Source organism: Schistocerca gregaria, chromosome 2 (genome assembly GCF_023897955.1).
Source record: "Schistocerca gregaria isolate iqSchGreg1 chromosome 2, iqSchGreg1.2, whole genome shotgun sequence".
NCBI classification, from domain to species: domain Eukaryota; kingdom Metazoa; phylum Arthropoda; class Insecta; order Orthoptera; family Acrididae; genus Schistocerca; species Schistocerca gregaria.
This window is the reverse complement of record NC_064921.1, coordinates 237,815,000-237,841,662: the sequence shown is the minus strand read 5'-3', so window position 1 is coordinate 237,841,662 and position 26,663 is coordinate 237,815,000. Positions and strand designations below refer to the sequence as shown.

Here is a 26,663-nt window from a genome sequence, read left to right as displayed (position 1 = left end):
AACCTCCGTACCAGTGCCAGTATCCGTAATGTGAAGGACCAGATACAACAGTTGTTGCCAGATTGCTCAGATGATATAACAGTTTTATTACATTTTTCCCACGCGATTAAGTTCTTGCGTCGATGACAGAGTGAACGTAGCATCATACTGATACGTGTGCTCATACTGCCGATTTCTTTGTAATTTTAACTCGATGTTATAATCATTGAAATAGTGTCACATACTTTCTCAACCCGTGAAGTTTCATTTATTTCCTCTCTCCTGCGATCTTCATATTTTTTGTCTGGCAATGCATTATTTTAATGGCCCTTTCATATAGTTCAGAGGCTGTGTCAATGTTCCATATCGCAGTATATAAGTCCTCAAAAAAATTTTATATCTTAAGACTGAATGCATATAGGAATATTAGATAACTAAAAGGGATTGTCTGTTACCCACTGATGACAGGGCTCTAAGAAAATAGCAAGTTGATCACATTTTCTTACCTATTAGATCAACTAAATCACTTGTTACGGAGTTATGGTAATTCACAGTCATAACAGTTTGTGCTATTTGACATGTATGTACGATTAACTAAACACGCTTTTGGAAACGAATTTTCAATATCGCATGCTACTGAATTTATTTCATCTATTTGTATTAGGCATCATTAGTGGCTTTATCTCTCCACTTCCTTATTTATGTCCATTGGTTCCTTTGAATGCACTTCAGAATTTTAAATTCTTTGAGAATTTTCAGTCATCCGTATGTATTTCAAGGTAGCTGTTCACCATACATAACTTTCTTACTTACTAATACTGCTAAACAGACAATAGTATCAGAAAACATGCGGGAGGAAGACATTTGTATGACTGCACTGAAAATGAAATCCTGCAGAGTGGGAAGAAGAAAGGAGGTTATCAGATTCCAAGGGATAAGAAAGGACCACCAGATGTAAATATCTACCCATGATAAGCGGATACAAATTGTGATTCGGACACTTTGCTGAAGATGACTTACAAGTTCATGGCGCCCTCCATCGTTAATGCTGGAATTCAATATGGAGTTGACCCACCCTTAGCTTTGACGAAAACTTCCACTCTCGCAGGCATACGCTCAATCAGCTGCTGGAGGGTTCTAGGGGAATGACAGTCCATTATACACGGAATGCTGCTTTGAGGAGAGGTATCGATGTTGGTCGGTGCGGTGTGGCACGAAGTCGGCATTCCAAAACGCCCCAAGGTGTTAAACTGGATTCTAGTCAGGACTCTGTGCAGGGCAGTCCATTACAGGGCTGTTACTGTCGTGTAACCACTCCACTAACGGCCGTGCATTATGAACAGGTGCTTGATCGTGTTGAAAGATGCCATGATCAGCACCGAATTGCTCTTCAACAGTCGAAGCAAGAGGGTGCTTAAAACATCAGTGTAGGCCTTTGGTATCATAGTGCCAAGCAAAAAGACACGGGGTGCACACCCCCTCCATGATAAACACAACCACAACATATCAACACCGACTCCGAATTTTACTGTTGGCACTACAGACGCTCACAGATGACGTTCACCGGCCATTCGCCATACCCATACCCTCCCATCGGATCGCCGCATTGTGTACCGTGATTCGTAAATCCACACAACGTTTTTCTACAGTTCAGTCGTCCAATGTTTACGATCCTTACACTAAGCGAGGCGTCGTTTGGTATTTACCGGCGTGATTTGTGGCTTATGAGCAGCCGGCCGACCATGAAATCCAAGTTTTCTCACCTCCCGCCTAACTGTACTAGTACTTGCAGCGGATCCTGATGCTGCTTGGAACTCCTGTGTGATGGTCTGGACAGATGTCTACCTATAACCAATTACGACCCTCTTGAACTGTCGGTGATCTCTGTTAGTCAGCAGATGAGATCACTTCACTATCACATTGGAAACAATGAACCTAGGGATGTTTAGGAGTGTGTAAATCTCGCGTACAGACATATAAGTGACACCCAATCACCTGACCACGTACCAAGTCCGTGAGCTCCGCGGAGCGCCCCATTCTGCTCTCTCACGATGTCTAACGACTACTGAAGTCGCTGGTATGGAGTACCTGGCAATAGGCTGCAGCACAGTGCACCTAATATGAAAAACATATGTTTCTGTGGGCGTCCGGATACTTCTGATCACGTAGTGTACGTCCCAGCACGTGACACTACAGGTCTTTAAATGCCAGTAGCCGACCCCGGCGGGGAGCGAGTAATTATTTCACGCGAGTTAACAGTTCTTCACTGTACGTTTAAATGTATGGAAGCTGTGAATAGTACATGACAAAATTAAGATCTTTAGTGGGCACCTTTTCAATTAGTATATTGATTTCCCATGAGCCGCTCACGAAGAGGAGCATTCGTGAAGTGTGGCGGACAAGCCGACTAGCATGACGTCACAAGTTCGTTACAGGATCCCACGTCGTTGACCCTGAGTGGACGGAAATCTTGATTCAATGCCCAACGATACTGACGTCAGACCTGCGAAGCGAGCTGGCGGCCTGTTAGTAGACCAAGGGTCTGACGTCATGTTGCATCAGCCCTCTGACGTCAAATGCTCATCAAAAGGCGCCACACACGTGTTTCACACCCTCCGCAGTGCTGTCGGATGACTATCTTATAGAGGGCACGTCACACTTTCCTTCCGGCACAAGTCTGACGGCGGCTGGCGTAAATAGCAAGTCCGCTGTGCTGGGGGACGGTGTCCCCCCCGAGTGGACTTAGCCCAGAGACTGCTGCCCCATCCCAATCTTGAATCAATGGCTGCAGCTGGCGGCGCCCTGTCATCTACGCATTTAACAGGGCTCTAGCATTGTGATAGTATTGCAGGGCTCCTAATTCCTTCATCTAAAAGTTTAAAGTTATTAATACTTCACGGTAAATGATAACAGCCAAACAGTTGCAGGATAATGATTATTGAAATCCTTGACCACTGTTTCGGAATAACTAAATATACCTTCATCAGAAGCAAAAATATACATCTTCATTAGCATCTTCATTAGCAAAAAAAAAAAAAAAAAAAAAAAAAAAAACTTTTCACCACAACTGAGATAGAAGAAAAAAGCACTTATAGCTTTAAGTAGCCATGAAAATTACCAACGTATTACAAGCGCAAAAACTTTTACTTACTTACTAAAGTCAAATCCAGCAGTGGAGACACATAAAACAGTTGTGCCGAAGGCGTCGTCAGTAATTAAAATTAAAATATTACATCCATCTGTACAGCATAATTATGAAGAGATGGTCGATGCAAGCACGGCATAGTATCAGTACTCAGCCTGTGAACTAGCGAGAAGAGGGTGTGGAAGCACTGGAGCATACAGTTTCATCGAGAGAGGGCACTTCTGGTGTGCGCGAGACACTCGGGCACATTAAAACCCAGGGATACATATTCATGCGCGTCAAAATTTTAAAGGTTGTGCTAATTCAAACCCTCTGACTTAATAAAAACATATCAGAACCATTTACAACACCTACATACAACAGAAAATATGAACACCAGTTTGCCTGTGTCCTAGTGTCAAGCAAGTGAAGCTTGCGCTAAGAACACATCTAACGAGAGAGGGCACAAGTGCTTTGCGCGAGAATGTCACGCAAATTAAAGACTAGGATATATACTAGCGAAAAAGAAAAAAAATTGTAGTAAATACCGGAACAACAATCATCAAATATACGTAAAATCCCAACAAGACTGGAAAGGAGCGTCTCACCAGCATCAACAGACAAGAAAACTAGCTACTAGTCAGCCAGACTACATTACGTTCGAGCAAGAAGGCGATTGAAACTATCCAAAAAATTTTTGTTTCCAATCCGCTCCTGTTCGTTAAGAATAAATCCATCTTTTCCAAATAGCTGTTTGAAAATTTCTAACTCCTCGAACAGGTCCACTTTGCAACCCTCATTCACTTCGTGTAGGTGTTTTAAATGGTTCTGATATTTTTTATTAAGACAGAGGGTTTGAATTAGCATAACCTTTTAAATTTTGAGGTGCTTGAGTATGTATCCCAATGTTTTAATGTGCTCGAGTCTCTCGCGCATACCACAAGTGCCCTCTCTCAGTGAAACTATCTGCCCTACTGCTTCCACTCCCTCTTTACGCTAGTTCATAGGCTAAGTACTGATAATATGCCGTGTTCGCATCGAACATCTCTTCATAATTATGCTGTACAGACGGATGTGATATTTTAACTACAATTGTTTTATGTATCTCAACTGCTGACTGTGATTTCAGTAAGTGACTAAAGGTTTTTGTGCTTGTGATTTTCTTGGTTACTTAAAGTGATAAGTATTTTTTTCAGTTACGGTGTTAAGTTTTTTTGATAATGAAGGTGTCTTCCTGTTCAGGTGTATTTTTGCTTCTGATATTTAGAAATACCGAAACCGTAGTCAAGGATATCAATAAATCTTTGTACTGCAACTATTTGGCTGTTATCATTTACCGTGAAGATTTTCAACAGTTCAGCCATGTTTAAAATTTTGAGTCATTAACACTGTTCTGGGACACATTTGTTGGACTACTGCGCTGCTTCCTGTCACATAGCTCATTCTAAAGTTCTACTACCACTTCTGTGGCGACAGCATCCTGCCCGCGGTGGCTATTACCAATGCTAGGTGCAGGTTACACAGAGCACGAATAGCCCGTTTTACCATCCTTTTCCATACATTTTGCTATAACTTGCAGGGAGCCACAAGTTTTAGCTAACGCAACACTGCACGACTGCTTATTACAAATTTCATCTATGACTAGGTAGTCGCTGAACGGAAACAATTTATGTCTTAATCTCCCAAACACTCATATCATTTCTAACAGGCGAAAACGACCATGATGGCCCCCTGCGGGTTCGGGGGTTAGAATAGGCCCGCGGTATTCCTGCCTGTCGTAAGAGGCGACTAAAAGGAGTCTCAAACTTTTCGGCCTTATATGATGGTCCCCTGTTGGGTTTGACCTCCATCTATCAAAATTTTCCGAAGAGCGAGCCGATTGGGGAAGGGCGCCTTACTTGGTGCATTGTGTCCATCTTGCGATCAGACCTTTCGCCAGCTTATACACCGTTGAACTGCAGTCCGTCCGCTCTCCATCTCTTGGGCATGACTTTTTCTGCGTGCAGATAACACCTTGCACTGTGCAGTGCCTCTTTCTGCACCGACGGCGACCATGGACCACATGTTACCTAACATCCAGCACGGTAGCCAGTCCGCTGTGGTGGTGCCGCCATGTACCCTGTTGGTTGTAGCCCCCTGACGACACAGGGATCGCTCTACTGATGCCTGCGCCGTTAACTCCCCACGCCAAGGAGTAGATGCCTATCCTCCTGGGGTATCGGGACTCCCGGCAACGGCCATCCTCCCAGGTGGCTCTTGCCGTGGCTGGGTGGCGCCCGTGGGGAGGGCCCTTGGTCGGAGTAGGTGGCATCAGGGCGGATGACACGCAATGAAGCGTGGTACATCGTCTCTCGCTGGTGGCCAGCCGCCAGCAGTCTCTAAGCGTTCTCGGGCTCAGTTTAACGCTCAGAAATACGATCCGAAAACGTTTCCCTCCCTGGCCACACCGTGGGAGGAACGTAAGTCTCAGGATGGCAGTAGCAGTTATTCGCCCCTCTTCTTAGTTTGTACGAGGGTTGATGGGGAGTCTTTTCTCTCCACAAAGCCTCAGTCCTTCGTCGATCGTTTAGAGGACAAGTTTGAGGAGGTGGAGGGCTTGTCAAAAATGCGCTCTGGGTCAGTCCTGATACAAACGGCATCCTCTGCCCAGTCACGACGGTTACTCGCCTGTGACAAGTTGCCGTTACTATCACACCCCATAAGAGTTTAAATATGGTTCAGGGAGTTATTTACCATAGGGATCTTCTTTTGCAGTCTGATGAAGAGCTGCGCGCCAATTTAGAGCGCCAAGGTGTACATTTCGTCCGGCGCGTTCATCGGGGTCCGAAGGAAAATCAGATTGCTACCGGTGCCTTCATCTTGGCCTTCGAAGGGGATACATTACCGGAAAAAGTCAAGGTGATGGTCTACCGATGTGACGTTAAGCCCTATATCCCTCCCCCGATGCGGTGCTTTAAGTGCTGGAAGTTCAGCCATATGTCTTCTCGCTGCACTTCCAGCCTCACATGTCGAGATTGCGGACGCCCATCACATCCCAATACTCCATGTGCCCTACCTCCCATCTGTGTCAACTGCGGGGAGCACCATTCACCTTGCTCGCCAGACTGCCGAATTTTCCAGAAAGAGCGTAAAATCATGGAATACAAGACCCTGGACTGACTAACCTATACTGAGGCCAAGAGGAAATACGACCGACTCCATCCTGTGAGAATGACATCTTCCTACACTGCTGCTACAACACCTGTGCTAGCCCCGTCTGTTTCTCCAATTGTGGCCGGATCGACGAGTAGTAAAACTCCTCCTGCCCCCTAGCCGGGGGGAGGGGGGGGGGGGCTCTACCCACCGGGTTGCACCTGCGCCACCTACCTCAGAAGCAACACCATTCCACCCATCGGGGACATCCGTCCCCACTTCTAAGCCGGAGAAGTGTCCAACTTCTTCGGCTTCTCACGCTCGCAAAGGGTCCCTTGGGTCCCTCCCTTCCCAGGTTTCCGCCAGCGAGAAGCCTGACGACCGACAATGGCGTAAGTGCCCGCAATCAGCTGGTCGTAGGGCTTCACGATCCTCCTCCGTCCCGGAGACTGAATCGGTGATGCCCTCCCAGCCGGTGCGACCCAAGGAACGGCGTGAGAAACTCAAGAAGAGCTCTCAGCCCAAGGAACTCGCGGTGGCAGCCATCCCACCGCAACCTTCCAGCTCTGCATCTGAGGATGCGGTGGAGATTCTGGCGTCCACTGAGGACCTCGATCTCGCCGGTCCATCAGACGCCATGGAAAGCACTATCACAGGTGCTAAATCGGAGGCAGCAGGTGACCCAGCGGCGTAATCTCCCTTCCCAGTCCCGTCAAGCCTTTCTCAGCCATGGACAACACCATCCTCCAGTGGAACTGCAGCGGTTTCTTCCACCATCTAGCTGAGCTCCGCCAACTTATCAGCCTTCACCCTTTCCTCTGCATTTCTCTGCAGGAAACTTGGTTTCCGGCAATGCGAACCCCCGCCCTCCGTGGCTATCGGGGTTATTATAAAAACCGGGCAGCTTATGAAAGGGTGTCTGGTGGCGTCTGCATCTATGTCCTGAACTCTCTTCACAGCGAGTCTGTACCTCTCCACACCCCTTTAGAGGCTGTCGCTGTTCGAGTGTGGACGCCACAGGCTGTTACCGTCTGCAGTCTTTACCTTCCACCGGATGGTGATGTCGCGTAGCATGTCCTGGCTGCTCTGATAGCTCAATTGCCTCCACCTTTCCTGTTACTGGGCGACTTTAACGCCCATAACCATCTGTGGGGTGGGTCAGTGGCAACAGGTCGAGGCGCCATCGTTGAGCATTTATTGGCGCAGCTCGATCTCTCGATCTTAAATGATGGTGCCTTCACACACTTCAGTGTGGCGCATGGCACATACTCCGCCATTGACCTTTCCATCTGTAGCCCTAGCCTCTTACCGTCTGTCCAATGGAGAGTGCATGATGACCTGTGTGGTAGTGACCACTTTCCGATCTTTCTGTCACTGCCACAGCGTCAGTCTTCTGGGCGCCCTAGCAGATGGGCTATGAATCAGGCTGACTGGGACTTGTTCTCCTCCACTGCCGCTGTTGAGCCTCTCTCTAACGATGCCATTGATGCAGTGGTTCAATCGGTCACCACCGGCATCGTTACTGCCGCCGAATCTGCCATTCCCCGTTCTTCTGGGTCCCTTCGGCGGCGGACTGTGCCTTGGTGGTCGCCTGAGATCGCTGAAGCGATTAAAGCTCGCCGGCGGGCTCTCCAGCGTCACAAGCGGCATCCCTCAATCGACCACCTTATCGCTTTCAAACGGCTGCGTGCGCGAGCCCGCTGCATTATCCGCCAACGCAAGCAGGAGTGCTGGGAGCGGTATGTGTCCACCATTGGCCTCCATGTCACTCCACCGCAGGTCTGGGCCAAGATTCGCCGCCTCTATGGCTATCGGACCCCTGTCAGTGTCCCTGCGCTCTCACTGAATGGAGCAGTTTGTACTGACTCCGACGTCATTGCAAACCGCTTGGCAGAGCACTTTGCTATGACTTCCGCTTCTGCCAACTACCCCTTGGGCTTCCGCTCCATTAAGGAGCAGATAGAACGTCGGAGTCTTTCTTTTCGCACTCACCATCCTGAATTGTACAATGTTCCATTCAGTGAGTGGGAATTTCGAAGTGCCCTCGCCGCTTGTCCTGATACCGCTCCTGGGCCAGATAGCATCCACTCTCAGATGCTGAAACACCTTTCAGTGGACTGCCAGCGACGCCTCCTCGATCTTTACAACCGCATTTGGGTCGAGGGTGAGTTTCCGTCGCACTGGCGGGAAAGTCTTGTTGTCCCCATTCTGAAACCAGGGACGAACCCTTTGGAGGTGGACAGCTACCGTCCCATTAGCCTCACCAACGTTCTTTGCAAGTTGCTTTAACGGATGGTGATCCGGCGCTTGAATTGGGTACTGGAGTCTCGAGGCCTTCAGGCTCCGTCTCAGGGTGGGTTCCGTAAAGGCCGCTCCGCCGCCGACAATCTGGTGAGCCTGGAGTCGGCCATCCGTACTGCCCTTGCCCGCCGTCTGCATCTGGTTGCTGTCTTTTTCGACATGCGGAAGGCGTATGATACGACATGGCGTCATCACATCCTTTCTACGCTTCATGGATGGGGTCTTCGGGGCCCTCTGCCGATCTATATCCGCAATTTTCTGTCGTATCGTACCTTCCGCGTGCACGTCGCGGCCTCATATAGTTCCTCCCAAGTCCAGGAGAACGGTGTGCCACAGGGTTCTGTTCTCAGTGTGTGTATGTTTATAATAGCTATTAACGGGCTCGCTGCGGCCGTGGGAAATACTGTCTCCGCTTCCCTGTATGCTGACGACTTCTGCCTTTGCTACAGCTCTATTGGCATTGCAGCTGCTGAACGTCGGCTACAGGGCGCAATCCGCAAGACGCAGTCTTGGGCAGTAGCGCATGGTTTTCAGTTTTCCGCAGCCAAGACCTGCGTTATACATTTCTGCCGGCGACGCAGTGTTCACCCGGAGCCGCGGCTTTATCTTGACGACGAGCTTCTTAAAGTGGTGGAGTCACATAGGTGTTTGGGCATGGTTTTTGATGCCCGGTAGACTTGGCTGCCTCTTATTCGGCAGCTTAAACAGGGGTGTTGGCGGCATCTAAATGCTATGCGATGCCTGAGCCACACCAGGTGGGGCGCCGACCGATCTACTCTCCCGCGGCTTTACCAGGCGTTAATCCAGTCCCGCCTGGACTACGGGAGTCTGGCTTATGGCTCAGCATCCCCATCTGCGTTGTGGGTGCTGGACCCAATCCTCCACAGCGGGATACGTCTTGCCACTGGTGCTTTCCGAACCAGCCCTGTGGACAGCATACTTGTGGAGGCAGGTGTCCCGCCACTGCGGTTACGACGCCAACAGTTACTGGCTGCTTATGCTGCCCATGTTTTTAGCTTGCCCGGGCATCCAAATTATCGTGTCCTCTTCTCGCAGTCAGTCGTTCATCTGCCAGAACGTCGGCCCCGGTTGAGTTGTCCGATTGCCGTACGTGTCAAACAGCTTCTTTCCTGGCTTGGGTGTTTCCCTGTTCCACCTCCTTTTCGGGCCCCTCTGCGTACACCCCCGTAGTGTGTGCCTCGCCCTTGCCTTCGGCTTGACGTGGCACATGGCCCGAAGGACTCAGTCCCTCCGGAGGCCTTTCGACGCCGCTTTTATTCCATCCTGGCCACGTATCAGTGCTCTGGCGTTGTCTACACCGACGGTTCGATGGTTGCTGGTCTAGTCGGTTATGCACTAACTCTAGGGGACCATTCTGAACAACGTTCGTTGCCGGCTGGCTGCAGTGTTTACACTGCTGAGCTGGTCGCCATCTTTCGTGCCCTAGAGTATATCCGCTCCTGCTCAGGTGAGTCCTTCGTTAACTGTAGCGATTCCCTGAGCGGTTTACGAGCTCTCGACCAGTGTTTCCCTCGTTCTCGTCTGGTGATGGCTATCCAAGTGTCCCTGCATACTCTCGCCCGTAGCGGCAGGTCTGTGGTCTTTGTTTGGACCCCAGGCCATGTTGGTATACCCGCCAATTAAACTGTTGACCGCCTGGCGAAAGAGGCCACCAGTGCGCCATCTCTGGAGATTGGCCTCCTGGCGTCTGATTTGCGGGCAGTCTTACGCCGCAAAGTTCTCTCGTTTTGGGATGCTGAATGGCGCGGTCTGACCACCCCTAACAAACTCCGTGCCGTCAAGGACACGATGACTGTGTGGCGGTCATCCATGCGAGCCAACCGCAGAGACTCAGTCGTTCTTTGTCGGCTCCGCATTGGCCACACCCGACTCACGCACAGTTATTTACTGTGTCGTGAGGATCCCCCTCTTTGTCGTTGTGGGGTGTCCTTGACGGTGGTCCATATTCTGTCGGAGTGCGCCCTTTTAACCGTGCTCAGGCAGACTTTTGCAATGCCTGACACGCTCTCTGCTCTTTTATCAGATGACTCTGCCATGGTGGACTTGGTTTTGTGTTTTATTCGGGCAGGGGTTTTTTATGCTTTAATCTGAGTCTTTTAGTGTTGATTCTGGCTTTTAGCCTCTGATTTTAAACTGAGTTTTTAAAGTGTCCTTGGTGGTTGGCTTTTCCTCTTTTTCTCTACGGTCGGCCAACCACCGTCACACTGTGGGTTTTAATTTGTTTTGTCTGGTCTCTGTCAGAGTATTTCATGTCCTGTTTCATCTGCTGTCTTTCCTGTTGTTCGTTTTTTATTCTCTTCAGGTGGTTTTAGTTTTTATGGAACAAGGGACCGATGACCATAGTAGTCTGGTCCCTTTAATCCCACAAACCAACCAACCAACGACCATGATGTCTTTAGTGAGAGTCCAAAGCCAATTAAACTAGACACAGACCATTGATAGCTGAACAGCTCGCTGGACGGAAACATTTTATGTCTTGTTCTCTCAAAGACTTGTATAATCTTGAACAGTCATAAATGGCCTGATATTATGAGGAGGATTTTTTAATATGCTAAATGAAATATTTGGCCTTGAATTTCCTTGGACACAGTGATCTATACGAGACCTGTAAAGTGTCTCAATTGTGTCACTTCATTTGTACACTTTTATGAAGTCAACACACAGATGAACTATAATGGGCGATGGTCCGAAATGGTATGCTGTGACAGTGAGGCTATTATCCCACCGACGCAATAGTCTGAAGATACCCGCTTGGTAAAACACCGGGTACTGCTGCGTGAAGAAACCTGTAAATACCTGCTCATATCCTTCTCCAACAGAAATCGTCGACCATTCAAGGCCATATTTTAGGGGTCGAAGGCGTGATAGTCCTGCAGGAGGAGAGGAGGTCTACAGGGCGGCTGCTCGAGTGTCTCCCACCTGAATGAGGCTGGCCTGCCTGACAGACCGACGTTTTCTGTCGAATCGCGACCAGCACGAAATTTGGCGCACCATTCTCCAACGGTGGCTTTCGCCAGACATGATGCCCCTTACACGTTTGTTCTTTGATGAATGTCTCTCAGTTCTCGTTCTTATGCAGCCAAGAAAAGAATAGAAGCACGGTGGTCCTGTTTGGCCGCACTTGATAAGAAAGTTGCCATATTTTATGTTGCTGCTTTTACTGCACATACGTTGGAAAGACACGAATGGCACAATACTCCCTGGCCTTTAAGTGTGTGTTTACATATCCACATCAGAGTCAGTATCGTTGCATATACTCTGCAGCAACGTCCTGAAAGGGAAAGTTTTTGATCGCCCCTTATAATTAAAAACTTCAGATTTTCTTACATACACTCATCTTACTTAGACGTATGTACACTCCTGGAAATGGAAAGAAGAACCATACTTGCTCCGGACGCTGCGAGAGGGCTGTACAAGCAATGATCACACGCACGGCACAGCGGACACACCAGGAACCGCGGTGTTGGCCGTCGAATGGCGCTAGCTGCGCAGCATTTGTGCACCGCCGCCGTCAGTGTCAGCCAGTTTGCCGTGGCATACGGTGCTCCATCGCAGTCTTTAACACTGGTAGCATGCCGCAACAGCGTGGACGTGAACCGTATATGCAGTTGACGGACTTTGAGCGAGGGCGTATAGTGGGCATGCGGGAGGCCGGGTGGACGTACCGCCGAATTGCTCAACACGTGGGGCGTGAGGTCTCCACAGTACATCGATGTTGTCACCAGTGGTCGGCGGAAGGTGCACGTGCCCGTCGACCTGGGACCGGACCGCAGCGACGCACGGATGCACACCAAGAGCGTAGGATCCTACGCAGTGCCGTAGGGGACCGCACCGCCACTTCCCAGCAAATTTGGGGCACTGTTCCTCCTGGCGTATCGGCGAGGACCATTCGCAACCGACTCCATGAAGCTGGGCTACGGTCCCGCACACCGTTAGGCCGTCTTCCGCTCACGCCCCAACATCGTGCAGCCCGCCCCCAGTGGTGTCACGACAGGCGTGAATGGAGGGACGAATGGAGACGTGTCGTCTTCAGCGATGAGAGTCGCTTCAGCCTTGGTGCCAATGATGGTCGTATGCGTGTTTGGCGCCGTGCAGGTGAACGCCACAATCAGGTCTGCATACGACCGAGGCACACAGGGCCAACACCCGGCATCATGGTGTGGGGAGCGATCTCCTACACTGGCCGTACACCTCTGGTGATCGTCGAGGGGACACTGAATAGTGCACGGTACATCCAAACCGTCATCGAACCCATCGTTCTACCATTCCTAGACCGGCAAGGGAACTTGCTGTTCCAACAGGAAAATGCACGTCCGCATGTATCCCTTGCCACCCAACGTGCTCTAGAAGGTGTAAGTCAACTACCCTGGCCAGCAAGATCTCTGGATCTGTCCCCCAATTGAGCATGTTTGGGACTGGATGAAATTTCGTCTCACGCGGTCTGCACGTCCAGCACGAACTCTGGTCCAACTGAGGCTCCAGGTGGAAATGGCATGGCAAGCCCGTTCCACAGGACTACATCCAGCATCTCTACGATCGTCTCCATGGGAGAATAGCAGCCTGCATTGCTGCGAAAGGTGGATGTACACTGTACTAGTTCCGACATTGTGCATGCTCTGTTGCCTGTGTCTATATGCCTGTGGTTCTGTCAGTGTGATCATGTGATGTATCTGACCCCAGGAATGTGTCAATAAAGTTTCCTCTTCCTGGGACAATGAAGTCACGGTGTTCTTATTTCAATTTCCAGGAGTGTATTATTGCATGGTCCTTGCCGGCATGTGTTCACACTTCATTCCTTCTAGTCTTATGAAATTACCGCATTGTTCACTGTAACTGAAATAAAAGTATTTAGTGATCAGAAGCAAGGAGTAAAAGCATTACTTCATGGCTTGCAGTGGTCTACATACATACATACAATCATTAATCCTTGTTCCATAGGTCAAGAATACGACATTTCGTAATGATGTGGAACGTGTCACTTTACCATAAGTTTTCTTTACACAAAATAATTAATTAATTATTTTTTTTACATTTACTACTTCATATCTAAGAATTTATCTATTGAGTAGATGGAGTTGCGCTTAGAAATTCTTTTAATTTGCTTTTAAATGTTTGTTGGCTATCTGTCAGACTTTTAATACTATTTGGCAAATAACCAAAGATTTTTGTGGCAGCGTAATTCACGCCTTTCCGTGCCAAAGTGAGATTTAATTCAGAATAGTGAATATCATCCTTTCTTCTAGTGTTGTAGCTATGCACTTCGCTGTTATTTTTGAACTGGTATGGGTTATTAATGATAAATTTCATAAGTAAATATGTGTTTTGCGAAAGTACTGAATACCCCGAGTTCCTTAAATAAATGTCTGCAACGTGATGTTGGATGGGCTGCACCTATTATTCAGATTATACGCTTTTGTACAATGAATACTTTCTCTGGTAATGACAAATTGCCCCAATATATGATGCCATCCCCCCATAAACCATGGACCTTGCCGTTGGTGGGGAGACTTGCGTGCCTCAGCGATACAGACAGCCGTACCGTAGGTGCAACCACAACGGAGGGGTATCTGTTGAAGGGCCAGAGAAACGCGTGGTTCCTGAAGAGGGGCAGCAGCCTTTTCAGTAATTGCAAGGGCAACAGTCTGGATGATTGACTGATCTGGTCTTGTAACAATAACCAAAAACGGCCTAGCTGTACTGGTACTGCGAACGGCTGAAAGCAAGGGGAAACTACGGCGCGAATTTTTCCCGAGGGCAATCAGCTTTACTGTATGATTAAATGATGATGGCGTCCTCTTGGGTAAAATATTCCGGAGGTAAAATAGTCCCCCATTCGGATATCCGGGCGGAGACTACTCAGGAGGATGTCGTTAGCAAGAGAAAGAAAACTGGTGTTCTACAGAACGGAGCGTGGAATGTCAGATCCCTTAATTGGGCAGGTAGGTTAGAAAATTTAAAAAGGGAAATGGATAGGTTAAAGTTAGATATAGTGGGAATTACTGAAGTTCGGTGGCAGAAGGAACAAGACTTCTTGTCAGGTGACTACAGGCTTATAAACACAAAATCAAATAGCGGTAATGCAGGATTTGGTTTAATAATGAATAGGAAAATAGGAATGCGGGTAAGCTACTACAAACAACATAGTGAACGCATTATTGTGGCCAAGATAGATACCAAGCCCACACCTACTACAGTAGTACAAGTTTATATCACAACTAGCTCTGTAGATGACGAAGAAATTGAAGAAATGTATGATGAAATAAATGAAATTATTCAGAGAGTGAAGGGTGACGAATATTTGATAGTCATGGGTGACTGGATTTCTGTAGTAGGAAAAGGGAGAGAATGAAACGTAGTAGGTGAATATGGAGTGGGGCTAAGAAATGAAAGAGGAAGCCGCCTGGTAGAATTTTGCACAGAGCACAACTTAATCATAGCTAACACTTGGATCAAGAATCATAAAAGAAGTCTGTATACATGGAAGAAGCCTGGAGATACTGCCAGGTTTCAGATAGATTATATAATGGTAAGACAGAGATTTAGGAACCATGTTTTAAATTGTAAAATATTTCCAGAGGCAGATGTGGATTCTGACCACAATATATTGGTCAGATTAAAACTGAAGAAACTGAAAAAAAAGGTGGGAATTTAAGGAGATGGGACCTGGATAAACTGAAAGAACCAGAGGTTGTACAGAGTTTCAGAGAGAGCATAAGGGAACAATTGACAGGAATGGGGGAAATAAATACAGTAGAAGAAGAATGGGTAGCACTGAGGGATGAAGTAGTGAAGGCAGCAGAGGATGAAGTAGGTAAAAAGACGAGGGCCAGTAGAAATCCTTGGGTAACAGAAGAAATACTGAATTTAATTGATGAAAGGAGAAAATATAAAAATGCAGTAAATGAAGCAGGCAAACAGGAATACAAACGTCTCAGAAATGAGATCGACAGGAAGTGCAAAATGGCTAAGATGGCTAGAGGACAAATGTAAGGATATAGAGGCTTATCACACTAGGAGTAAAATAGATAGATACTGCCCACAGGATAATTAAAGAGACCTTTGGAGATAAGAGAACCGCTTGTATGAACATCAAGAGCTCAGATTGAAACCCAGCTCTACGCAAAGAAGGAAAAGCAGAAAGGTGGATGGAGTATATAGAGGGTCTATACAATGGCGATGTACTTGAGGACAATATTATGGAAATGGAAGAGGATGTAGAGGAAGATGAAATGGGAGATGCGATACTGCGTGAAGAGTTTGACAGAGCACTGAAAGACCTGAGTCGAAAGAAGGCCCCTGGAGTAGACAACATTCCATTGGAACTACTGATGGCCTTGGGAGAGCCAGTCCAGACAAAACTCTACCATCTGGTGAGCAAGATGTATGAAACAGGCGAAATACCCTCAGACATCAAAAAATATATAATAGTTCCGATTCCAAAGAAAGCAGGTGTTGACAGATGTGAAAATTACCGAACTATCGGTTTAATAAGTCACAGCTGCAAAACACTAACGCGAATTCTTTACAGACGAATGGAAAAACTAGTAGAAGCCGACCTTGGCGAAGATCAGTTTGGATTCCGTAGAAATATTGAAACATGTGAGGCAATACTGACCCTACGACTTATCTCAGAAGCTAGATTAAGGAAGGGCAAACCTAAGTTTCTAGCATTTGTAGACTTAGAGAAAGCTTTTGACAATTTTGACTGAAATACACTCTCTCAAATTCTGAAGGTGGCAGGGGTAAAATACAGGGAACGAAATGCTATTTACAATTTGTACAGAAACCAGATGGCAGTTATAAGAGTCGAGGGGCATGAAAGCGAAGCAGTGCTTGGGAAGGGAGTAAGACAGGGTTGTAGTCTGTCCACGATGTTATTCAATCTGTATATTGAGCAATCAGTAAACGAAACAAAAGAAAAATTCGGAGTAGGTATCAAAATCCATGGAGAAGTATTAAAAACTTTGAGGTTCGCCGATGACATTCTGATTCTGTCAGAGATAGAAAAGGACTTGGAAGAACAGTTGAACGGAATGGACAGGGTCTTGAAAGGAGGATATAAGATGACCATCAACAAAATCAAAACGAGGATAATGGAATGTAGTCGAATTAAGTCGGGTGATGCTGAGGGAATTAGTTTAGAAAATGAGACACTTAAAGTAGTAAAGGAGTTTTGCTATTTGGGTAGCAAAATAACTGATGATGGTCGAAGTAGAGTGGATATAAATTGTAGACTGGCAATGGGAAGGAAAGCGTTTCAGAAGAAGAGAAATTTGTTGACATCGAGTATAGATTTAAGTGTCAGGAAGTCATTTCTGAAAGTATTTGTATGGAGTGTAGCCATGTATGGAAGTGAAACATGGACGATCAATAGTTTGGACAAGAAGAGAGTAGAAGCTTTCGGAATGTGGTGCTACAGAAGAATGCTGAAGATTAGATGGGTAGATCACATAACTAATGAGGAAGTGTTGAATAGGATTGGGGAGAAGTTTGTGGCAAAACTTGACTAGAAGAAGGAATCGGATGGTAGGACATGTTCTGATGCATCAAGGGATCACCAATTTATTATTGGAGGACAGCGTTGAGGGTAAAAATCGTAGAGGGAGACCAAGAGATGAATACACTAAGCAGATTCAGAAGGATGTAGGTTGCAGTAATTACTGGGAGATGAAGAAGCTTGCAAAGGATAGAGTAGCATGGAGAACTGCGTCAAACCAGTCTCAGGGCTGAAGACCACAACAATAATCATGCCATATGAAAGCAATGACTGAAAATAGACATAGTAGGCTAATTTACTGATACGTTTGTCACCAAAATTTTCAATAACCCTAATAGCATTACTAGCTGAACCTAACTGTTTCAGCAGGTCATCGATGTGTTTCTTCCAATTCAATTTCTCCTCAATGCACACACCCAGAAATTTTGAGTGTGCTACCTTAGCAATAGACTGCCGTTCATAGTCTATATTTATCAATGGTGTTATGCCATTTACTATACAGAATTGTACAAACAGTTTTTTCTCAAAGTTTAGTGAGAGTCCATTTGCATAGAACCACTTAATAATTTTCTGAAGGACATTATTTGCAATTTCTTCAGCTGATTCTTGCTTCCTTTGTGTGATAACTATACTTGTGTCATCGGAAACAAGAACTAACTTTGCATCTTCATAAATACTGAGTGGCAAATCGTTAATATACATTAAGAACAATAAGGGACCCAAGACTGAACCCTGTGGGACACCATTCTGGATACCTCCCTACTTAGAGGACTCTGCTAGTTTTTGTAGACTATCTGTGCTGTTAATTTCAAACTTCTACGTTCTTCCAGTTAAGTACGAATTAAACCACAATACTTAAGTTTATCTAGAAGAATGTCATGATTCACACAATCAAAAGCCTTTGATAGATCACAAAATATCCCATGGGTGATGTTCGGTTATTCATTGCATTTAATATTTGATCATGAAAGTATATATAGAATTTTCTGTTGAAAAGCCTTACTGAAAAAAAAAACTGACATTTTGTTAGCACTTCATTTTTACAAATATGTGATGCTACTCTTGAATGCATTAGTTTTTCAAGAATTTTGGATAAAGCTGTCAGAAGTGAGATTGTGCAGTAGTTGTTAGCATGAGATCTATCCCTTTTTTATACAATGGTTTAACAATAACATAATTCAGTCTATCTGGAAAAATTCCCTGTTTCAGTGAGCTACAGCTGGAACCTATTTTCTCTACAACACTTAAAAAAATGATTATTAAAACTGTTTTCTACTTCTGACTTCTCGCTAACAATCTTTTCATTGTGTTTGATAGAAATACAGTCTTCCTGTGCTCTCGATTGCCCGGTTTCCCTTTTCGCAATATTGCAAATTGTTTTAATTTTATTATCAAAAGTGCTAATCTCAGACACAATGCTTATATTTCTGGACTTTTTAAAAACTTATCTTAATACAGTGCAGTAGTTTTTATAATGTTTCATTGTTTTGGGATCAGTACTCCTCCTAGATATAAGATACATTTCCCTTTTCTGTTTATAAGATATTATTATCCCTTTAACAAGCCATGGCTTTTTACATGGTTTCTTACAATTATATTTCACTGTTTTCTTAGGGAAACTGTTTTCAAATATACTCACAAAGGTATCATGAAATAGGTTAAATTCTAAATTCCCTGTACACATCATGCCAGTCTAACTGTTGCAAGCTTTCCCTAAAAGTTTGAAGTGTTGAATCATTAATGGAACACACTATTTTTGAGGATTGTTTTGCATTACTGTATGGAGCTATTCATACACTGTAACCAGCTGTGCTTCATGATCACACAGACCATTCTTAACAGGAAAAATTTTTAATTCATTAAATTTATCTGGGTCCATGAAAACGTTATCTATCAGTGTGCTGCTTTCCTGTACCACCCGAGTAGGAAAATCAATAACTGATTGCCAAATTGAAATAACCAAGTAATACTTCAACGTCAATCTTTCTATATGACTCTTTCAGAAAACCTACGTTGAGATCCCCACAAACAATAATTTGCTTTGCTTTGTCTGACAGGTAGCGCAACGAAGAATCCTAGTTTGTCAAAAATAGCTGAAAATTTCCAAATGGGGACATATAGATAGCTACAGTTATAAAAGTTCCTTTATTTAGTTCAAGGTCACATGCACATGCTTCTTATAAAAGTGCCTTTATTTAGTTTATGCTCACATGCACATACTTCTATGTGTTGCGCAACACAAAATTTTTCAGTTTCCTAATTTTTGACACTATGACTCATTTTAACATATATGGCAACTCCTCCTCTCTCCCTGGTGTCTCTACTTACATGTGCTGAAAGCTTATATCAACCTACATTTACCATTTCCATACCTGTGACTATACGATGTTCAGACAGGCATAGTACATCTATTCCAACCTCAATTTCTAAATCTTCTATACAAACAAGAAGCTCATCTACTTTGTTTTTTAATCCTATGATATTCTGATCCAATATATTAATATTATTTTTTACTGTGCATTTACGTGAATCTTGTGACATACTAACATTATTTTTCACTATACTGTTATGAGAATCTTGTGATATTTTCACATCACTGTGTGAACTTTCCATTAAGCTTAATTGCAGTCAATGTAGGATGATTGGATCTGATCTTAGCCTAAGAAAGTACTCCCATGAGTTTCAGTGCCCCCCCCCCTCCCCATTAAGATTTTGCTATCATCCCAGCCAGTTTACACTTCCCTTTCCTTTTGTTCTAAGAACTTACAGCTCTTGCATTCACTTCAAATAAAATTTGATGCCCATGGTAGAAATTGTTTTCACTGAATGTGTCGAGGCGATCTGAAAACTGGTTGCTGCCTGTGGTGATTGGACCTGCTGTCTGTGTTTGTCAGTGTGCAGCCTTTCTTAGTGAACACACTCATGCTCTGTGATGAGCCGTCTGTCCTCGAAGTTTTGTCCGCCAGCTACTTCTCTTGCACGCTGCTGAGTGCTGTACGTGGTGTTCCAGCTGCCTGGAGAGCCAGGACCGGCTGTCGGTGTTTGACGGTCCGAGCCCCTTGTCGGCGGCCATCGCGGTGCTGTGCGACGAGGTCTCCCAGCTGGAGGTGCTGTCCACAGGCCGCAGCCTCTTCGTGGAGCTGGTGGCTCGCTCCCGGTGGCCCGGGCAGGGCTTCCGCGCCTCCTACCACTTCCAGAACGACTCCGACTACAACACCGTAGACGCAGGTGAGCCCACACTGTACTACCAGACTTCCGCTTCTCTAATCAACAGCGATAGCACGCCAAGAAAAGAGTGTCTGTCGCGTTTTTACCGTCCACGATGTTAAGCGAATGAGGAAGAATACTAAAATATAAGTACATATGAGGGTTGGGAAACCCGTCCAGTTAAAACCGATACCGGTATTTTAACCTCTGAGTAACCAATATTTTCGGTATGTGTTAACAGGTGTTTCTTTTATTTTGTACTGATAACCGAGTAAAAAAAATCAAATAACCATACCACAATTTTTTTGTTTTCAAATAAACATTTTTTAAGAGAAGGAGTAATTTTTATTCATAAATTGCGCTTTTATTCGAAATATTTCTTAATTATAGAAAATGAGAAAATCCATCAGCGATATTTTTTGACAATGCCTACAACATTGTTGAGACAATAATTACCAATTTTACGTGTGTCGTGGCTTAAGGTACGTGTCTAAGTGTAGAGTACAAGAAAACCCCCACCTGATCTGTTCGGTAGTTTCTCGTTGTCGTCGCCGGACATCCTTTGTATTGCAGAATGGCATCAATCGTAGTCTGGAAATATTTTTACAAGGTGATGTAGCAGTGAAGTGCAAATGCTTCATTTTCTTTAGAACGTTAAGGATTTGTCTGCCATTTCTGTGTAATAATAAAAAAAGGTAGGAAATCGTGGTAACAGTAATAAATAATATATTAAAAACATAACAGCAATTCATTCATAGTATACAATGAAAACAGAAAGCGGCTTATCTGCTGCCTGTTTCTACGTAATCTGCAATTATCTACTTGTAGCCTTTGAAAAAAAAAAAAAACTACCTCGAAAAATTGAGCCCTTCAACCTTGTTTTCGCCGTTTAGTACTGATTATGCGTAATGCCCAATTAGTGGAATGGTCCCCGATTACAACATGACTTACAAGCAGCATACAAAGCATTAAACTTAATAGAGAATGCCGGTGATTTTTTGCAGTATTCAGCCACTTATCACTTATCGAGAAAAACAGCGAATCGCGGAAGGACTAGTTTTCTTTTAATTGCTGCTTTAATTTAATATTTTGATTCTATGTATCTTGAAGCTGAGAAAGTCAAATTTTTCAATCTTTATTGTATTTCTACGCTTATTAGAGGAATATTAAGAATAAAAAAAGAAGCTCTGTAATTCCAGGAACTGATCGTTGTCAGTGTTTTCACTACGGTTTAGTAGTTTAAATTGGCTTCGAAGAAAAACGATGTAACGGAAAACCGATTGTTTCACAGACGCCGCCATCCCTAGTACACGTGTATTGTCTCTGTGACGAGTGGGAACGGAGGAGAGGGAGGGAGACACAATGAGAAGCTAATCGCCTTCTGGGAGGGCATCAGTAGTCCGCTGCGGTGGATACATTGGTTATTGTCACATAACCGAAGTTAGGCACAGACGGGCGCGACTAGTCCACACACCCCGTGTATTGTTGGTTCTTTTCCTTTTGCCTTCATGCCACTACAGACCGAAGCGATAGTGGCTTTAAGTCCCTGATCACCCGACTTGGCGTGGATTAAATTTGAGATCTGTCCGCAGTGTCTCATGAAGTGAGGGCTTGCGACACTGTTGATGATGATCCACATGGTTGGACGCGAAGGACAGAAAACATCTTTAGAAGTCAGATGGCTGAACCTGCCCTTCAGGGTTTCCCAGCCATCTGTGCCAGACTTTACTTTACTTCTGTAAATGCACTCCCAGTGTCCTAACGTAAGAATACTTGCTCGCTACTGGTTTTGGACGATGTACAATAGATTTATTTATAATTCTTTACTTACCTAACCTGACAAAATAAGGGCTGCCTGAACCTCTCTTACGTCTAAGCGGGCACTGAACATTTGCTGCATTTTTTTCATTATGGTAAGCATGTTGTATATTATATCTAATATGTGTTATCATATAATATTTGTTACGTTCTGTCCCACACTTTTGCCGCTCCTAGTGGCATCTAGCGCTCCATCTTGCAAACTCGCCAAGTCAGTTCGTCCAGTGCAACTATCAGAAACTGCTGTAACCGTTTGTTCACTTCCAGCATTCTGGATGGTAATAGGCAGCCAACTTACAACGACTCAGTGAAACTACAAAATCGTTGAAGTTACGCACAAGTTTGTTTTTATTTAAATGGCTACCAGCATTATGTTTTGCATAACTAGTCGGGGTGTTAGATGGTGGTGGTGGTTAGTGGTTAACGTCCCGTCGACAACGAGGTCATTAGAGACGGAGCGCAAGCTCGGGTTAGGGAAGGATTGGGAAGGAAATCGGCCGTGCCCTTTCAAAGGAACCATCCCGGCATTTGCCTGAAACGATTTAGGGAAATCACGGAAAACCTAAGTCAGGATGGCCGGACACGGGATTGAACCGTCGTCCTCCCGAATGCGAGTCTAGTGTGCTAACCACTGCGCCACCTCGCTCGGTGGGGTGTTAGATACGGACTTGATAGCGATATTCTGTGCTATGGAAATGGAAATGAGCGTTTGGCGTCATTGGCCGGAAGGCCCCTTACGAGGCAGGTCCGGCCGCCTCGGTGCAAGTCTTATCACGTTCGACGCCACATTGGGCGACCTGCTTACCGGATGAGGAGGAAATTATGTTGAAGACAACACAACACGCAGTCCCTGAGCGGAGAAAGTCATCGACCTTTAAAAAGGGAAAGATAATTTTGGGAACTGGTGAAGTGCGGCGGCAGGCGCAACAAGACTTCTGGTCAGGTGAATACAGTGTTATAAATACAAAATCAAATAGGAACATTGCTAGAGTTTGTTTAATAATTAATAAAAAAAATAGGAACACAGATAAGCTACTATGAACAGCATAGTGAACTCATTATTGTAACCAAGACACACACGAAGCCCACGCCTACCGCAGTAGTACAAGTTTAAATGACAACCAGCTCTGTAGGTGACGAAGAGATTGAGAAATGTATGTTGCGATAAATGAAATTATTCAGATACTGAAAGGTGACGAAAATTTAGTACTCATGGGGGACTGTAATTCCATGGTAGGAAAAGGAAGAGAGGGAAAAGTAGTAGATGAATATGGACTGCGAGTAAGAAATGATGGAGGAAGCCGCATGGTAGAATTCTGCACACAGCATAACATAATCGTAATGGCTCTGAGCACTATCGAACTTAACATCAGAGGTCATCAGTCCCCTAGAACTTACAACTACTTAAACCTAACTACTCTAAGGACATCCCACACATCCATGCCCGAGGCAGGATTCGAACCTGCGACCGTAGCGGTCGCGCGGTTCCACTCTGAAGCGCCTAGAACCGCTGAGCCACTCCGGCCGGCTAACCTAATCGTAGCTGACACTTGTTTAAAGATGCGTGGAAACACTGGAAGGTTCCAGATAGGTTATATAATGGTAACACAGAGTTTTAGGAACAAGATTTTAAATTTTAAGACATTTTCAGGGGTAGATGTGAACTCTGACCAAAATTTGTTGCTTTTGAACTCTAGATTACAAATGAAGAAACTGCAGAAAGGTAGTAATTTGAGGAATGAAATTCTCACTCTACAGCGGAGTGTGCGCTGATATGAAACTTCAATGCACATTAAAACTGTGTGCCCGACCGTGACTCGAACTCGGGACCTTTGCCTTTCGCGGGCAACCGCTCTACCGACTGAGCTGCCAAAGCACGACTCACGCCCCGTCCTCACAGCTTTAATTCCGCCGGTAGTAATTTAAGCAGTTGAGACCTGGACATACTGAAAGAACCAGAGGTTGCAGAGTGTTTCAGAGAGAACATTAGGGAACAATTGACAAGAAAAGGGGAAGGAAGTACACTAGAAGAAGAATGGGTAGCTTTGAGATGAAATACTGAAGGCAGCATATGATCAAGTGGGTTTAAAGACGAGGGCTAACAGAAAACCATGTGTAACACAAAATATGTTGAATATAATTGATGATAAAAGAAAATATAAAAAGGCAGTAAATGAAGAAGGAGAAAAGGGATACAAACATCTCAGAAATGATATCGACAGGAAGTGTGAAATGGCTAACGAGGGATGGCCAGAAGACAAATGCAATGATATATATTACTACAGGTAAGACAGATACTGCCTGCAGGAAAATTGAAGAGACTCAATTATTCAAAATGACAGTCGCAACCGCATTATTTATGTTGCCGTCAACAGGTTTCAACCCGCCCTGGGGTAATCTTCAGGGCAATTTACACCATTTGGTCGCTCGCTGGAGTCGTCACCCTGCCTGTGCACGGTGATAAAATTTCCCTGAAGATGACTCCATCGCGGGTTGAAACCTGTTAGTGGCAAAATAAATAATGCGATTGTGACTGTCATTTTGAGTAATTGATTATAAGTAAATTAATCACTGTTTATCTCTATACAACTATGTTGTCTAAAAAAAAATTAAGAGAACTTTGGGGAAAAGAGAAGCACCTGTATGAATATCAAGAGCTTTGATGGAAAACCAGTCCTAAGCAAAGAAGGAAAAGCAGGAACCACAAGTATATAGAGAGTCTACTCAAGGGCGATGTACTTGAGGGCAATATTATGGAAATGGAAGAGGACGTAGGTGAAGATGAAATAGGAGATATGATACTGCGTGAAAAATTTGACAGTGCACTGATGGACCTAAGTCGATACAAGTCCCTGGGAATAGACAACATTCTCTTAGAACTACTGGTAGCCTTGGGAGAGCCAGCCATAACTAAACATTACCATCTGGTGAGCAAGATGTTTGAGACAGGCGAAATACCAAAAAAGGTTCAAATGGCTCTGAGCACTACGGGACTTAATATCTGAGGTCATCAGTCCCCTAGAACTTAGAACTACTTAAACCTAACTAACCTAAGGACATCACACACATCTATGCCCGAGGCAGGATTCGAACCTGCGACCGTAGTGGTCGCCCGGTTCCAGACTGAAGCGCCTAGAACCGCTCGACCACTAAGCCAGCCGACGAAATACCCTCAGACTTCATTAAGACTATAATAATTCCAATTCCAAAGAACGTAGGTGCTGACAGGTGTAAAAGTTAGTAAGTCACGGTTGCAAAATTCCTTACAGACGAATGGAAAAACTGATAGTAGCCAACATCGGGGAAGATCAGTTTGGATTCCCTAGAAATGCTGGAACACGCAAGACAGTAGTGACCCTACGACTTACATTAGAAGATAGATTAAGGCAAGACAAGCCCACGTTTCTGGCAATTGTAAACTTAGAAAAAGCTTTTGACAAAGTTGACTCGAATATTCTCTTTCAAATTCTGAAGGTGGCAAGGGTAAAATGCAGGGAGTGGAAGGCTATCTACAATTTGAACAGAAACCAGACAACACTTATGAGAGTGGAGGGGCATGAAAGGGAAACAGTGGTTCAGAAGGGAGTGATACAGGGTTGTAGCCTCTCCCCGATGTTATTCAATCTGTATATTGATCAAGCAGTGAAGGAAACGAAAGAAAAGTTCGAAGTAGGTATTAAAATCCATGGAGAAGAAATAAAAACTTTGAGGTTCGCCGATGACATTGTAATTCTGTCAGAGACAGCTAAGAGCAGTTGAACGGAATGGATAGTGCCTTGAAAGGAGGATGTATTTCAAATATCAGCAAAATCAAAACTAAGATAATAGAACGTAAGGGAATCAAATCAGGTGATGCTGAGGCTATTACTTTATAAAATGATGCACTTTAGTAGTAGATGAGTTTTGATATTTGGCAAACAAAATAACTGATGGTGGTCGAAATAGGGATTATATAAAATGCAGACTGGCAAAGGCAAAAAAAGCGTTTCTGATGAAGAGAAATATGTTGTAGTTTTAACTGTAGGAAGTCTTTTCTGAAAGTAGTAATAAGGAGGGTAACAATGTATGGAAGTGAAACATGAACGTTAAATAGTTTAGAGAAGAAGAGAATAGAATCTTTCTAAATGTGGTGCTACAGAAGAATGCCGAAGATTAGATGGGTAGATCACGTAACTAACGAGGAGGTACTGAATAGAATTGCGGAGAAGAGGAATTTGTGGCAGGACTGGACTAGCAGAATGGATCCCATGGTAGCACACGTTCTGAGACATCAAAGGATCACCAATTTAGTAGTGTAGGGAAGCGTGGAGGGTAAAAATCATAGAAGGAGACCAAGAGATGAGTAGACTAAGCAGATTCACAAGGATTTAGGCTGGAGATGAAGAAGCTTGCACAGGATAGAGAAGCATGGAGACCTCCCTTTTAAGATGTCCTACGTCATGGAATTTTACCTCTCACGGAGTTACGTCTTGGAGGCGGCTACAGATCGGAATACGTCGGCTCGACGAATCTATGAAGCTTTCCTAGGCTCTGCACCAGCGCACAAACTGGAAATGCGGATGCCAAAGGTTGCCTTGAAGCAGG

At 44.9% G+C, this 26,663-nt stretch overlaps 1 protein-coding gene across 1 annotated transcript in view; it reads left to right on the top strand.

The window, feature by feature from the left end:
* The window catches only part of LOC126336767 (suppressor of lurcher protein 1-like), a 4,187,167-nt gene that overhangs the window by 2,625,109 nt on the left and 1,535,395 nt on the right, over nucleotides 1-26,663 (top strand). The window contains exon 8 of the mRNA XM_050000778.1: nucleotides 20,065-20,282. Coding sequence (XP_049856735.1) covers nucleotides 20,065-20,282 — 218 coding nt within the window. The remainder of the gene's footprint in view (nucleotides 1-20,064; nucleotides 20,283-26,663) is intronic.